Source organism: Cygnus olor, chromosome 16 (assembly GCF_009769625.2).
Source record: "Cygnus olor isolate bCygOlo1 chromosome 16, bCygOlo1.pri.v2, whole genome shotgun sequence".
Lineage (NCBI taxonomy): Eukaryota > Metazoa > Chordata > Aves > Anseriformes > Anatidae > Cygnus > Cygnus olor.
Genome location: NC_049184.1, coordinates 10,239,825 through 10,256,302, shown reverse-complemented (window position 1 = coordinate 10,256,302; position 16,478 = coordinate 10,239,825). Strand labels below are relative to the sequence as shown.

General features: G+C 44.2%; 2 protein-coding genes across 2 annotated transcripts in view; one reads left to right on the top strand and one right to left on the bottom strand.

The window, feature by feature from the left end:
* Nucleotides 1-8,963, bottom strand: part of SPO11 (SPO11 initiator of meiotic double stranded breaks) — a 40,163-nt gene extending 31,200 nt beyond the window's left edge. The window contains exons 1-2 of the mRNA XM_040575644.1: nucleotides 8,851-8,963; nucleotides 7,186-7,253 (exon numbers count right to left, since the gene is read on the bottom strand). Of these exons, the coding sequence (XP_040431578.1) occupies nucleotides 7,186-7,193 (8 nt within the window). The 5' untranslated portion in view covers nucleotides 7,194-7,253; nucleotides 8,851-8,963. The remainder of the gene's footprint in view (nucleotides 1-7,185; nucleotides 7,254-8,850) is intronic.
* Nucleotides 8,964-10,366: 1,403 nt separating this feature from the next.
* The window catches only part of BMP7 (bone morphogenetic protein 7), a 46,220-nt gene continuing 40,108 nt past the window's right edge, over nucleotides 10,367-16,478 (top strand). Inside the window, exon 1 of the mRNA XM_040575642.1 lies at nucleotides 10,367-11,314. Coding sequence (XP_040431576.1) covers nucleotides 10,789-11,314 — 526 coding nt within the window. The 5' untranslated portion in view covers nucleotides 10,367-10,788. The remainder of the gene's footprint in view (nucleotides 11,315-16,478) is intronic.

The window sequence follows — 16,478 nt, the reverse complement described above, 5'->3', positions numbered from 1 at the left end:
AATAACACGATTGTGCAAGTATTTTCCCTAGGGAACCAGACTGAGAGGCTTGATAGGATCTCCGCTGACCAGAAGTCAGTAGAATCTTGTTTATGTGTTTTGTCTAAACTAGAGCATCACCCAGAGCTTCCTAAATTACAGGAAGTGCGCACAGCACCTGTTCAGACTACCTGAGGTAGCTCCAAACAGGCTCGACCAGGTTCTGGGAGCAGAACAAGGCACTTGCACCAGAGCTAATAAATTTTGCTTCCAGGTAGGTAATTGGCCTACTTTATTTCTCTGTAGGTGAATTGGCACAGCTATACTACATCCTGGTCTGGAGACAGCTTATATGGTTTTGCTGTCACTGCATGGTATTTGTTTTCACTTATCGACACTTGAATTGTTCAGAAGAGAGCGTTAAAAGCAAAACATTAAGGGTACTGAGTCTGTACAGGGGAAAGGAGCTGAGAGGCAGATGTAATATCAAATGCTGTTACCCCCAATATTGTTTAATGATTTAACTGCTTGGCGAATTGGGTAAACCGCGTTTAATATCTGATGCAAACTATATTTCCACTTTGTTCTTCTACGAAAAGAAGGCATTGACTGCATACATGATCTGCAATAACGCTTTATTACAAGGCATGCCAAAGTTTGTTGACTTCATCTACAGTAATGGGACAACTGTTTTCATTAACCCTGTAATAATCTTTCTAATAACCATCTGCAGAAATGGTAAATTCTTTAAAATTAACTATGCTGATTAATGAATTGAGAGCACTGAGGCACGGAGAGAGCGTGCTGTTGAAATGCAGGCATTTCCACCTTGATGCACACCTTTTGATTCCCAGGACACTTTCAAGTCCCAGTTCTTAGTCAATAATGCCCAAGGGTGCACAGTGCTAAGGAAGTGCATTGACGGTCGGATCAGGGTAGCCTGTAAGAAAGACCGCAGGAAGGAAGGAATATGAAATAGTGGGAGGTTGGCAGGAGCAGAGGCTAAACCAGAAAGAGAAACTGAACACGTGTGTCCAGTAGAGCCTAGATTGCAAGATCCACGTCTGCAAAGCAAAGGAGAAGAACTGAAATTTCACCCCAGCACATTTTCTGTCTTATCCCCACACACAACTTAACTTAGTTTCAGTATTAGCTGAGAGACAGTCATCAACATCTTTTTATATTTTGCTCTACATATTCCTTATGAATTTATGAATTTCCCTACAACCAAATAGCGTGGTGTCTAAGCCACACCTACAAAATACGAGACTCCAACTAAGCTCTTTTTCAATCCACTTCAGAGCCCAAATTTGTCTGACAAAAATAATGTTGAAAACATTATGTCAAATGTCTGCTCCAAATCCCATAAAGCACTGCTTGGAAATGGCCCAAGTAAATACCCTGGCCACTGGATGTTGGCTATTCTGGGATGTCTCATTCTTTCTATTCATGTTTTGTTTTTTAAATCATTCTGTGACAAATCTAAAACAAATGTCAAAACCGTTAAATTTTTTTTTTTTTACATACTAGATTTTTTTTTTGTTTGTTTCTGGACAACCCTAATTCTCAGTGCACCACCCTTAACTCTTCGATTCATTTTTGTCTCTTATAACTTCATCCAAGTTGCTGCCCTTTAGATGAGACACATTTCCCTTTTGCATAGGCAAAAATAATTTGATTTGTGCTTTCTATATTCTCCTACATCAATGTTTTTAAAGTGTGTTTTACTAGGTTTTGGGGCCCATGAACTGCTTTTACAGGGATCCAAAAAGGTAAAGAAGACAGATGGCTTTGATATGACATAAAGAATTGGCTGCCTCCAAGGTGTGCAGATCAGAAAATTTTAAAGACAACTGTTTTATACCAATATACCTGTGTCTTATTGTTGCTATTATAAGGTAGAAAGCTTGCAATAAACATTTATATGCACTGGAATAAACAACAACTAACAATATTAAAATCTAAGAGAATCACAAAACTGCACAAAAGGCAGTATCACTGTTTAAGAATACTTTGGCTCAGAAGATTCATGTATAACCACATTCATCACATTCAAGAGAAAGCAATTTTGCATCAAAGTTAATATGAAGTCCGTGTTGTTACCTTTATCCTCATCATTATCCTAATGCAATCACATGAAAACTAGGGAAAAAAATTTTTGAGACTGTTGTTCTCCATAATTAACAATTACGACATCTCTAATATGACCCCTAAACATTACAGTTTCTAGTAAAATCATTAAATAAAATCTGTTTTACATGACATTGAAAACAGAAATCCATATGTTCTTTTATTCCAATAAATTAATTCCTACGAGTCTCTGTAGATGAATTCAGAAAACAAGGTGTTTTTTTTCAGCCCATCCACCTGGCATTTTCAACTAGGAAGTCTGTGAGCTAAAGGCAGCAGATTTTAGTCAGATACATTTAACCCTTTTTCAGAATTTTTCAGTAAAAGCAATCCTTAAATGCAGATTTTTGTGGAAAGATGTGATGAAATTAATTCTGTACAGTCGTGCTATCAAATTAGTTACATATTTAGTGCTGAAAACATGATCTCCATCACTCAGTACAATGCCTACATGCATAGACATAAGAATAAAATTGCATTCATGGAACAGATCTGCACATACTCGTGGACCTATGCTAAGCTGCAGTGAAAACCAATCCTTTTCCACAAAAGGCCAGGTCAAGCCTCAGTTGTTCTTCCTCAGAATTGTCCTTTAACAGAAATATTTTCTCTGTCCCTAGCGCACTGACACAGAGTGCAGGGGAGGGATGAATTAGACTCTGCATTTTATTAGCTCCCTCAATGTCCAAACTGCTCTTCCATACATACCAAATATAGTAAGCAGTAAGTGCTCCACGTTTTGTTCTTGCCTCAAGGCTGAGAACAATTCTGTACAACTTGTAAACCCTCTCAATTCATTTTACATCCCCATTCCTCCTATTAGGCTTGCTAACAGCATCTTTCACAAAGATCCTTTTGTTTCTACTGGAAATTTCTTAAAGATTTCCTTGACGTTTCTCTTTCTCTCAGTATCCTGCTCCTACCCAGATCCTTCCTCTTTCCCAGGCACGCTGAAACCTTCCATCCCAACCTCCTGTGAAGGAAGAGTGGGGTCACTGTGCCCACGCGCAGAGAGGAGAAGCCCAAAGCTGGAACCAGCTCAGCACTTCCCACAAATTACAGGGTGCCCCCAGCCCTCCACAGCACTGTGGAGACTTGGGGGTGTTCTGGATCTTGTAGGAGGAACGTCTCTGTGATTTAGCCTTTACTCAGAATACGTGGTTCTTGTCTTAATGGATGTTCTCTCTTCTCCTTCCATGATCCCTTCCTATCCGTTTGCAACTGATGCAGTAGTCTGTGCACTGTTAGAAATATCCCTAGTAAATCAGATATCAGAACACAAATTCCAGCTTCTTTCAGAAGAAACTGACATTTCTATTCGCAAATGTAATCGATGTAATTCCCAAATCACCGAGTCTTGCTGTCTGACCTATCAACACTTCCCAATTACATACAATGTAATCTGTAATGCTCTGTAAATAGGTTTTTGTTTAAATGGAAGGTCTTCCATGCTACTGTTCTGATGCATTCAGGACGCAGAAATAGGGACAGAACTAATCAGGAAATGATTCATAGTCTCCATAGCCTTCAACTGCATGAAGACACACTCTATGCTACAGTCATCTATATGGAGCATCCGACAGTTACCTACATAAAAGAACAGGAGTTTTGTTTTTAGTGGTTTCAATCTTTCACCATAGCTCCAATTTCTCTAAACATTAAGCAACAGAAACCTCTCCCCTGCTCAGAGCTCATGACAAGCACACATCATTCCCAAAGATAATTTTTACCCCCAGAAAAATGCAAGGATCTTACTGGAGCGTACAAATCTTAATTTCTTTGGACTTTGTTTTTATTTTCATATGAGATTAGCAGGTAAATTAACTAACCTCCTCCTCCAAAATAATGATGATGATGATGATAATAATAATAAATCTTTTGTACGGAGTTCATGAGAATACTTTATAGCCCCTTGATTTAAGTAAACAAACAAGCAAACAAACTGTTTCCTTCTGCTCTTTTCCGGACAATCCAAATATTTAATAGTCTTTATAGGATGCTAATTGTGGAAATTCATGCTTTTAAATTATTATTTTTGGGTGTCTCGGACAACAAAAACAACAGATTCTCTCTTGTGGTCAGACCACCAAGGCGGAGCAAAGTGCAGTAACTCTCTGAGAGTTTCTGCCCCATGTTCTGCTCTGCTTGTCCTTTTGAAAGGGGTCTCAATGAAGAGCCTTGTTGAGACCTCCGCTGGTGCCACTGTTTATAGAGGGGGTCATTAGGAACAGTTTAGTCAGAACAAAAGGGGTTTTGTTTCTATTGTCCTGCTTGCAGTTTGGCGATGTCTTAACTGAAAAATTATCTTAATAGTCTAACAGTATATACGTGCCTATGGGGCTCAGGCAACTGTAGAAAAGGCTTCGGATGAATGCTGAAAGGATGCACTTTACAAAGCAAACTCAGGGCATGCTAAGCACCGCCTAGTAAGCAGAAACGTTTCTGATTGAAAACCTAGAAGTCCCAGTCTCAGAAAAGTAAACCATTACAGTGATACACGTACAACTGAAGTCTCTGCCACGAAAAGATCAGCGGTAATACCAACTACTCTGTGTACTGGAACGACCCAGTTAGTTCCTCTGCTGGTGTAAATAAGCACACTTCTGTTTTCTCAAATGGTGCTATGCCAATTTACACCAGCAGAGGATACAGTCCCTTCATATTATTTTAAAATCCTCCAGCATAAACTTCTGATTGATGATTTTCTGCTGCTAAAGCCCTGAGAGATTGCCGCCTGCTCCTCACGCTGCACAGAGCTGGGGCAGAACAGCGAACCGGGTTTGGTGATCACAACAGTGCAGAGACACCCCTACAAAGTATCACAGATATAAAGGAAGTTATTTTAGGGGCAGAATCAGAGACAAAAAAATGCACATTGTATCTCTGCAGCCCAACGAGGCTCCGAATTGGCAGCACAGATTTCCAATCTGAGCAGCTCTAAGCTTCAAAATAAACTACTAAAATAATTGTTCCTATGGAAATGAAATAAATAAAAGTAGAAGCCGAGACCAAATTAAGATAAAGTTGGACCAAATTCTGTTTCCTGCTCATGTGAACGCACAAGTGAGATAAGGCTCAACAGGAGAAAAATTGTGGGGTGCAGCTGTTGTGTGTAATCTTGCTTTCCTCCTGACCTGTAAAATCCAGCCTCCAAAAACCTCTCTGCTCCAGCAACAGAAGTTTTATGATTCAGGGGCATGGTACATATGGTTTAGCATACACACCCCAATTTTCCATGCAACCTCCCCTGCTAGGATTACTAATACTTGTGGCATGAGTAGTTTGTACAGCAGCTGTGCAAGGGTTATGCAAGCATTTATGTACACATTGGAATAAAGACACAAAATAATGGTTCTTTTGAGGTATTACTCTGCACCTGCCTGGAGAGAAAAAGTAAAGCCATCCAAATGTGTCTCATTGCATTTTACAGGTCAGAATCAGCTCTTATTGTTCACTTTGGAAACAATGAATAGATTTTACATGCTTTTAGTTGATAGCTGATTGAAAAATAAATAAATATCCCTAGTGAAAACAAACAGCAGAGAACTAAAAATACTCTTGAAGAAATAGATATATGTTAATAAGAAGAGTCCTGATAATCTGATGATGAGCTGTTGAAGCAAAGACCACCCTTTATTGTAAGAAAACATGACATCTAGGCAGACTTTCAGAGCCCCATTTCCAAGAAGCTGCAGCACGGCTTAAGCCTGCTCCTAACATGTGAGTATATCCTCAGCACCGACTTTCACAAATCCAAGCCTAGGATCTCAGATGTTCCGATTACATTGTTACCAGTGAAGGAAATACCTGGTTTTATGCCAAAAGCTTTGACCAAATCAAGTGAACGAAGAATAATTTAATAGTGCAAAATTAAATTCAATTTTGTTTGTGCGGCTTTGGCAATACACAGACCTAAAAGCAGTCCTGCATCAAACAATATTCACATGCACCTCTATGCGACAGAAATATAGTACTTACGTACGTATAAAGACATTATTGAAGTATACTGCTGGATGCACGCATATTCAGACCAATATACAAACAGCTGCATACAAACACCCATAAGATATAATATAGGCCTACACAAGCCCATACAAACTGTACATAGATTTGTGACAAATATTATACTACAAATGTTTCAATGTTATAAACTCAATTCTAATGTTCTCTGAAGTAAATAATAATAGAAGAACCTCCAAGGAGATGTAGTTTTGTGAGGAGAAGAACTCTGAAGTACTGAACTTTGTCCGCCTTATGCAGTTGTTGAATTCAGCATCAGTCCCATTTCATAAATGCAAAATTATTTTGTTATCACTACTGTCTCAGAGGTAGTGATGTCCCTCACACCCAGAAACACAAGTTTCATTTCTGACTCTCCTCTGACCGGTAGCAGTGAGGATCCATACCTGATTTTTACACCAAAATCACTATAGTCCGACTCAGCACAGTGCAACCCCAATCTGTTTAAATTTCTGGATTAGAGCTAATACAATGGCTTACCCATAATGCGATTACTTTCATCTTGGTGAATATGCTCTCAGCAATAATGCTGAGGAGATGAATAGAAACATTTGATAAGGATAATCCAATATGGCATAATTAAAGATGTAAGCTAATTATGCATTCTTATACAAATAATAATGCTATTATTTTTGTTATATAAGTGTTTTGCATGTGCAGGGCCCAGAGGAACAATTCAAAATTCCCCAAGCACATGCTATTTTAGTGGGAACATTTGGAAGAAGAAAAAAGTTTGCTATAATTTAGGGCTCGCACTTTGTTCAAGACAAATGAGAGAAGATGCAAAACAGAATGGGAAAGAAACATGGTTAAAGTTAAAAAGGGGACATCAAAGTAGGAAGGCAAGGAGCTTGAAACTGATTCAGCAAAAATGAGGAAAAAATGCTTTGTGTCCGATTTCTGAAAGCAGTCACGAAATGAGTTGGTGAGCAGAACCTATACTTTTTAGTGCCCATATGTTAAAACTGAATGCAAATGGCCCAATTCTGCCACTGGCACATTGCCTAATATGAGCACATGATGATATCAGCGCATACAAATTCATCAAGCACATACCTGTACATTTCATGTCTTAAAACCAGCCTCTTTATCTCCTAAAGGGATACTTCCAAGTATACCGGCTTCTACACAAACAAAAACAATGGCAGCAGTTGGTACAAAAATCAGATAAGGGCACACACGCAATGCTCAAAGAGATCAAAAAGTTGCTCAATTCGTAATGCGGCTCACACAGAACCTCAAGAAACAGAGGGAGTTTGTTTTTACAGAAATTATCTGAAGCAACAAGTGCCAACGACCAGGGATTACTTCATCAGAAGCATTTACTTTTCCTTCTCAAGAAGAGCAGGAAGGAGAAGACAAGCAGAGAAGAGCAAGAGGAAAAACTGGTTTCTTAATTGATCCAGGAAGGAGGAGGAAGAAGGCGATGGCACAAGGGTGCCAATATTTCACCAGTCTACATGGAACCGACCCTGCGGGAAGCAGGACTGAGCTCACGCAGGGGGAAGAAAGGAGGGAAGAGGAGGATGTTGTCCACGAGAAAGACAATCCAGTTTGTACCTTTCTTGTTTGAAAGGAATTTGAAATTCAAGCCTAGATCTGAGGAGTGAAGCACTGCAGTTTGAGCTACACCATCCTTTATTGTATGCAGCAGAATAAATGCTGCTTTGTTGTGCCCCAAAGTGAGCTGAAGTCAATAGCCGTGAACCTCACATTCATAAAAAATGATTCTTTAGCAGATTCCCTTTCTCATCTCACACTCACAGATGGTGTTTGTGTTGTGCCTTTTAAAGCATATATGCAAGGAGTACCCCCATTGCAAACTACCGTGTGTTTGTTTAGTGCTGCGCTTGGTGCTACAGGATCATAGAAAACACAGCTAGAAGGGATTATCAGCTATCCCTATGAAAGCAGAGGATACAGTTTTAGTATTTTCCCATCTTTAAAGAACATATCCTGAATTAAATCAGGAACCATCTCATCTTGGACAAAACTAGATTGCTTCAGCAGGAAGGAAATAGATTCAAACACCACATTTTCAAGAAATCTGTCAAATCAAGAGGTTTCAAGGTTTACATTTCTCCCTCTGCTGCTTCTTCCATGACACATATTGCTTCAACACCCTAAGGTGCTGAGCCAGGATCCAAAACTCTCAAACTGTATTTTTCTTCCCCCCCCCCCCCCCCTCAAAGAGCAATGTCATTTCGAAGCACAACACTGACCTGAAGCTTATTCAATTTGAAAACACATGCTACCAGCACTTTGGGTGTAAGTAGCTCTGCAAGCAGGGACACCTGCTCTTGGGTCCACTGCTCCGTCCTTACAGATTTTTTAATCTCCTTGTCCACACAGAAGGCAAGTCTCCTTGCCCCACTGCGTGCCCAAGGACCAACACTCAAAACTCAGAAGAACCAACTGCCTACAAGGAACAAAAAGAAAGTGAAATCAAGTTATCTGCAGCTGAAAGGCAGAAAGATGCTGAATCATCTCCCTGCCCTTCCACAACCGGTTTAAGCCAATCTAAGGCAGCCCAGCCCGGACACCCTCTCCTTGCCCCCAGCTGTGCATTCCTGTGGCCTCCTGGGTTCCAGCGCAATCCCATATGTAGTCAGTCAGATCAAGGAGCTGATCCAGCAGAAAATTAACTCAACAAAAACAAATAAGAAATGGTTTAAGAAAGATTATTTAAAAAAAAAACAAAACCAGAATCGGCTTCCTGACCTGTGTGCGGATGTAAGTGTCAGTATCAGGTCCAGGTTGGGGTGGGAGGAGGAAAAGGCATCTTTCTCAGCTGGAGCTTGGATTTAGATCAGGCTAAATTGGTCAAAAACCACACCCTAGGCAAGAGAGAAATTTAGGCAAATACCTGCCTGGTTAAGAGCAGGTTAGTGCTGCTCCTCAGGAAGTACAGAAGATGTTAGAGTTTGATGTTAGCTGGGCATCCAAAACACTGCTACTTGGGTTTGGGGTTGTCATTAGCGGGGAGCAAAGGGAAGGCAGCTATGGGGGTGTCATCTGAGCCCTCCTGTTAGCACCTCCGAGTGCTCTTGTGTTATCTAACGTGGCTGTGGCTGCACAGCCCTCTCTTCTCCCACCAACCCCTGGGCTTAGTTCATTCCTAAACATGTCTTAGGACCGAGCTGGGAGTTTAATGCTGGTTCCACCACTATTTCAATAGCTCTGAGTCATTTCAATGTCATCCCTCAGTTTCCCTGTTATTAAGAGGCACACATGGACGTGCACAAACACTCTAAATCATTCAGTGCGTTTCCCATGCACCTCTGGACTAGTTACCTGACATTTATGCAAGGAATCTAATCATAATGAGCTAAGAGAAGGGCTGAATTTTACTTTTCCAGAATAGATGTAGGATCTGGTGCTGGATACTGCTGGATATTTCTCACCTGAAAACACCAGATGAACGAGCTATCAAATAAACAACAGTGCTGACCTCCTTTTTCCCTTGCCCCTCTTCTTCCTCCTTTGCCTAAGGAATGAATCTTAATGTTGGCATAAACTTACTGCATATGCATGGTTCCTGAAATTACCTTGGGCTGGATTCAGTGTCACTGATAAACCCTTCCATCCTGCTTTCCCCTTGCTTTCCAAGTAAGATTTAGGAAGCAGTAGCCTTATCTGGGATTGTTATGTACTGCTGCAGTAAGACGTCTACCCAGACTAAACAGGGCGGGGACTCCATTATTGTAGATGTTTTATGCACTGAGTTAAAATAAGACAAAAATACACACAGTGAAATCACTGCTTTAAAAAGTTGACAAGTTTCAAACCGGTTTGCCACAAAGCTGTGTGCCAGGCAGCAGAAGAACAGGGGATGGCGACAGCAGGTTACTGCAGTGGTGTACGGTACCCCTGCGCAGGTTGATGGGTCCAAACCATGTAAACGCAGCTCTTTTCATGATGCTTAAATGATAAGCCCCCTCAGCCCTGGGTTTCTAATCCTTCTCCAGTAACTCTCCTTGCTGCCAGTTGGAAAAAGTGACCGGGGCTGTGTGCGCACAGCCACACACGTCTGTGTGCCTGGGTACATCTCCATCACTGCGTCTGAAGCACTTTGCTCTTGTTGGGTTTGTCCTGGCCAGACTCTCCGCAACCGTGCTCCAGAAAGAAAAAAAGAAAAAGAGGGGGTGTGTGCGTGCGGTGTGGGCACAGTGGCGATGTGCTCGCCCCTTCCCTGCGCCCTCCCGGCGTGTCCTCCCCTTAGTGCCATTCCCCGCAACGCACCCACTCGGGGCCGGCTCCCTTTCCCCCCCCCGAGCCGCCAGCCTCGGCGACCCTCCCGACAAAGCAACCTGATGGGCTGTTCCTCCTCTAGGCAGCGCCGGGGATTTTCCTCTCCCCGGCGCTTTGCAGCGGGCTAGAGAGCGCCTGGCTGCCCCAGCCTGCTCCTCCCACCAGAGCCACCCTCCCGCTGCCTCTCCGCCGAGCACCACTGCGCGCACGGCCACAGCTCGCCGCTGCCGCCCTCCCTCCCCTCCCCTCCTCTCCTCTCCTTCCCTCTCCTCTCCGCTCCGTCCCATGGGCCGGGACCACCGGGCAGCCCCCTGCGGGCCATGAGCCGGCTGCGGAGCCTCCCGGGGGGCCGCCGGCCGCCGCAGTGAGCATCCGTCCCGCACCGTGCTCCGGCCCCCGGCGGCGCGCATGGTGGAGGGCAGCGCCCCTCGGCGGGGCAGCCCCGAGCCCCCCGAGCCCCCCGAGCCCCCCGCGGCTCCCCGGGGCCGCCGGCCAGCCGCGATGCGGGCGGCGGGGCGCGGGCAGCCCGCCTCCTGGCTCCTGGTGCTGGGCGCCGCCGCCCCCGCGCTCTGGCTGCGCTGCGTCCTGGCCGACTTCACGGTGGACAACGAGGTGCACTCCAGCTTCATCCACCGCCGGCTGCGCGGCCCCGAGCGCCGCGAGATGCAGCGGGAGATCCTCTCCATCCTCGGCCTGCCGCACCGCCCGCGGCCCCACCTCCACGGCAAGCACAACTCGGCCCCCATGTTCATGCTGGACCTCTACAATGCCATGGCCGGCGAGGAGGGGGCGGCGGGGGCCGGGGCCGAGGAGGGAGAGGGCTTCTCCTACCCCTACAAGCCCATCTTCAGCACCCAGGGGCCGCCCCTGGCCAGCCTGCAGGACAGCAACTTCCTCACCGAGGCTGACATGGTCATGAGCTTCGTCAACTTGGGTGAGTGCCTGCCCTCGGTGAGGCTGAACGCGGGGGGACCGGGCGGGGGGAGGCCAGCGCAGAGCCCCAGACGCGGGTGGGAGGCACAGGTGGCCCGCTGAGGCCGGAGGGAGCTGTTGGCACAGGGCGAGGACGGGCAGGTAGCGGCCCTCGGACAGGCGACGTCTTGGCGAGGCCAAGCAGCGGTGCGCAGAGCGCCCCGTCCTTCCACCGTGGCGCTTGGACAGCCACTGGCGCTCACCGCGCTCCACCCTACGTGCTGACACGCCACGTTCTTTTGTTGTCTTCTCCCTTCGAGAGTTACGTGCCGCACCTCAGAAATGGGATTTGCAGGTATGAGCTGAACAGGACAATTAGCGGGGCCGTTCCGCATCCCGCACCACCAAGGAAGACGGCAAAGCCAGGCAGGAGCATGGGGCATGGCGCCGCTCGTGGCCCTGGGGACACGGAGCCACCGGGGCTGCCCAGGTGCTCGGCACCCAATGGTGTCCTGGCGCAGCCTTCCCCGGGCTGAAGGGGCTGAGCTGCTCGCACGTTTTCCCCTAACGGCTCAAGAGGGATTCCACAGTAAATCCTTATTTACTCTTGCAGCTTTTTCTGTTGACCCCGGTTTATGCAGCGAACTTGCCTCTTTTCACAAGCACATGTGGATGGGTTTATGCAAATGATACAAAAGTTGGCATGCTTTGTATGCGGCTTGCTAGGCCTCTCTAATTGGATGCCACGGCCCAATCTGATTTCTATTTGCTTGCTGTAGATCGCACACCCGTTTGGACTGACTTGGCCGGATTTGAGTAAAACACTGTCAGGACGAGCGTTCTATTTTAAATATATAATTATAGACCCTGGTTCACTCTATCCATTTTTAGACCTCATCATGCGCAGCTCTGAAACCACCATGCGTACAGATTGGGTGCCTGCAAGTTCAAGACAGAACGCGAATAGCATTTGCAAAACAAGATCAACTCAAACTTTGCCCCAAACCAAGACAAGAGCAAGAGGAGCGCACCTCTAGCACGTAACCCGCCAGGCACTGCAGGCACACCCCTCATCGATAAATCCATTACCGCCTTTGTGGAGGTCGCTGTTCCGACACTTTGGCTGTCTGGAGCTTCCGAGGCAGTGCACATTAAACCACCACCCCTCTAATCCCCGCGCGTTGACTAACTGAAAACTGTCAGTAGCTGCAAAGGCTCCGTGACACACGTTAGTAATTGCTGGCCATGGTAGCCATCCCAGCACAGTTCTTGCGTGATACGGAGACAGCACCGTGCGAGAGCTCCAGTTTGCGTGAGCTGCACCTCCTTATTACATGCCATAAGCTTCACAGCAGGAACCCGATTTACATTTGGCCCGAGGACTGCCGTCTTGGAGAGTGCTGATACTTTCCATTTACAATTATCATGTTTGCCTAATCACTGCTAGATACTTAAGCTGATAGGCAATGATACATTTAAATTATCAAATATTTGAGCAGCCAGAAGTACAAATGGCAGTCAAATATTTAACTTTGGAGATAAGAGTGATCTTGCAGACATTGTTGCCTGTGGTCCTTGGGTCCTACACCATGTACACCCAGAGTGCAGGGAGACTCCCCGACACAAGACAAAGGACTGGAAGTAACTACAGCAAAATTCACGCTTCTGTGAATTTCAGTAGAGTGGAGCGTTTGTGAAATATGGAAGTACCTGGTGGGAGGAAGTTTAGCTCTGGGGAAGCAGCTGTGCCCCTCCTGCGTGGAGCTATTCACTGCAGACCTTTCGTCGGTAAAACTGCAGCGCTTCAGTCTCACACCTCCTACATCAGGAGAAGCCTTCTTGCAGCCTGTGGGAGTTTTACATACAAGGAGTTAATGTTCAGGTCCCAGGTTACTTTGAATACAAAGGGTTTGTGATTGGAGTTGGAATCGATCCATAAGCTGCAAAGTAAAAATTACAATATTGGATGTGTTTAAGTTAGAATGTTTTATGGAGCAGGTTGTACCTGTATAAAGTGTTCACACTCGAAGTCCCGATGTGATGTGATGATGGTAGTGGATAGATGCATTTTGACCTGTTGGGCTTTGTAGTTGGCTTAGAAATCTGAAAGCATTATTTCAGATCCTTAATTATCATTTTACTTACTCATTCCCAGCATGGTCAGAGAGTAGAAAGCGCAAGCAAAACCCAATAGTTTTAAAAAAGACAGGTGGAATTATTACCAGCAAGGCGCATTTCAGCGGTTTATCTGTACTGTTTTGTTCCCTTGTCAACAGTGCATGCCAGGACGAGTTTAAAAAGGACAGAGATCTATAATAGCTTTCTTCATCACCGTGCACACCTTTCATCCCATTATAGTCATCGGTCTTTCATCTCTATAGGACAAAGACAGGCTTGTTTATGGACATTTTAATGAGTTAGACCAGCCACTCGCTCCATACATAGTAAAATACAACACCTGCTTCAGTATGTGCAGATTTCTATGCCATTCAGGGAAAATAAGATCTATTATAGGATCGATATTTTTCTGGAGACTCTCTGCAATGATCCCTTTTACACCAGAACTGAGTTGCTAAATGAGACTGTAGTAAGTTGTGTCCTAGTTTTGTAAAAGATACTGTGAGCACGGCATTTCGCAGGTAGGCTTTTATTACCATAGGAGAGCCATCACAATGAGGAAGTGGCACAGCTTAATAAACTTTCATCTTAGTAATGGAGGAAGTAAAAATGAGTAAAGAAATAATATAGAAATTTCAATAAACTAAACATGTTATTCCAGGCTTCCAAATGCTAATCTATATATATATATGTATTTATTCATATTCCCTACCTACTTGTACAGTTTTAGAGGAAAAAAAAATACAAAAATAAAGATTTACATTGAAAGATTTACTGCACTACATAGTACAAAAAAAAAAAAAAAAAAAAAAAAAAAAAAACTCCAACCCAACAACAAAAAAAATACACAGTGATTTCTATGGAGATTCTGTGTATATTTATTCCAAAGAATTTATAGTGGGTATTGGTAGGGAGGAACCCAAATACAGGTGCTCCATTTCAGGGTTATGTTGCAGGGAGCTTTATACTAAGCTTGTAATATCACTGTAAAATCCTGACAATTAATTAGATTTAGATTTATAACCAGTTAATTCACAGGCTATGTTTCGTCTTAACTTACACCTGTGCTAAGATGGATGAGGAATGTATTTGTGTCAAGAATGAAGTTACATGTAAATTAAAAGAGAATTTAGCCACAGTGGTCTGATGAAGTTAGTCAGTTAATTACCGTCTAATTTTATAAAATTTATTACTCTAATTTCATTAGCTGGAATTCCACTTCAGACCCTGTCCAAATAAAGTTTACAAACTGATCCATTTTAAGCACTGAAAAGACACAAAACATTTTTTGCACGAGTTTAAATTTCAAGTTTATAAACAGCAGCTAAGGAGTAAACATCCTCCACATTACTTAGACCCTCTCTTCTAAAAATAATTGAGTTGTCCTTATGTGGGTAATCTTGACTTGGTAAACAGACTTGCTTAGAATATTTTTTTAAAAGAGTCGGCACAAGTGATATGCAATTTGTTAATTTGTCTCATGGTTGATTATAAAATGAACAACATTGTTTAATCCTGGCAAAAAAATGGGGGGGGGGGGGGGAATTAGTCATTCTTGGAAGGAGCACATGAAAGTGGCTTTTGTTAATGTAAATCAAGAAGCTGAAGAGCCCCCAAGTTTCCTTTTATTTCATACCATCTGGCTATCCTTTTTGTTGACAAGTGTTTGGCATAGAGAACCATCTCTTTGCCCTTTAATAACAGGCTTTAACACTGTAGGGTATTAGAAAAAGATTCTATAACAGTTAAAAAATTTCCTTCGGGGAATACTTTATAAAGTGAGCACGGGCTGCAGGCATTTGCAGCTGTAACCTGGCTTGTGTTAAAATTTGGAAGGGGCTGCCTTGCATTCCAGCTCACTACAGGCCTTCATTGGTGTACAGCCAAAGGTTAATATAGATGTCACACAGTTTTTCTTTGGAGAGCCTCAGATATAAGAGTACGCGTACAGCTGTGTTTTTAGTAACCCTTTCATAATCACTTCTTTTAAACCTCATTTTCCTGCTTATATAAATCAAAGATTTTCAAGGATATTTGACCTGGATTTGAACTTATTTGATCTTCACATATTTCCCACTTGAAAAAAAAGCAGATTAAATGCTAGCCCTGAATGCCTGGTCATGATCACATGGGTCTGTCCATACATTAGGCCAAGCCCTTGGCTTTTTCTTTCTCCTCCACCTAGTGCTGTTACAGCCTCTCAAGCCCAAACAGGTACATCCTGTAATTGTTTTAGACAGTATGGATATATACGGTGCTTGGTGGTACAAGAATGGCTACGGTAGAAAGCCTGCAGCAAACAACACTTAGGAACTGCACTGACTGTGGCATGGAACTAGCAGGTATTCCCTCAATGTCCGGCCAGTTGTAGAGAGAAATTCCTTCCTTTCCAAATCGCCGGGCGCAAGATGGCAAAACAGCAGCAGCGAGCGATTTACCTGCGTCCTGTGGCTGCAGTGGTAGCAGAGAAGCTGTCAGCCAAGGATTGAGGTAGCCAAGGAGAGATGTCCTCGCGCTAGGAAAAAATAATATGTGGAAATTGTCCCCCTTTGCTCGCCTGCCTTTGTGGGGCGTCTGCCAGAAGAGCAGGGGCTCCGCACTGCTCCCACGCAGGCTCTCCTGGGGAGGCGAGGCCCCCACCAGCATCTGTGGTCTGAAAGCCAAAGCACGACGGCTTGTAAAGTGCTTTGAAGGAGACCGGCCTTGATGGCCAAGTCTTGTGATGCTTGTAACAGGAGCTGGGCACAAGTGAAGCGTGCAGGACCCGCTCCTCTCTGAGCACCCAGCCCTGTTTGCCGTCGGCTTTGGTTGCGTGCCCGTGTGTGCGTCCCCACCGCTCCTTTTGCAAAGGAGGTTTAGTGGCCCCTGGGCAGGCAGCACGAAGCCAGGCGTTACGTTTTCTTCTGTAAATAAGCTTGAAACGCTTTTTCGGGTAGGGGGGAGAGATGTGGGAGGGAAGGTTACACAAGTGGTTGGAAACATTAATTAAAAACAAGATTATAACTATTAAAGCCTAGTTGGGGCTGTTGACAGGCTCCTTTTAAATAGGACGCTGCTATGTTTTAGTT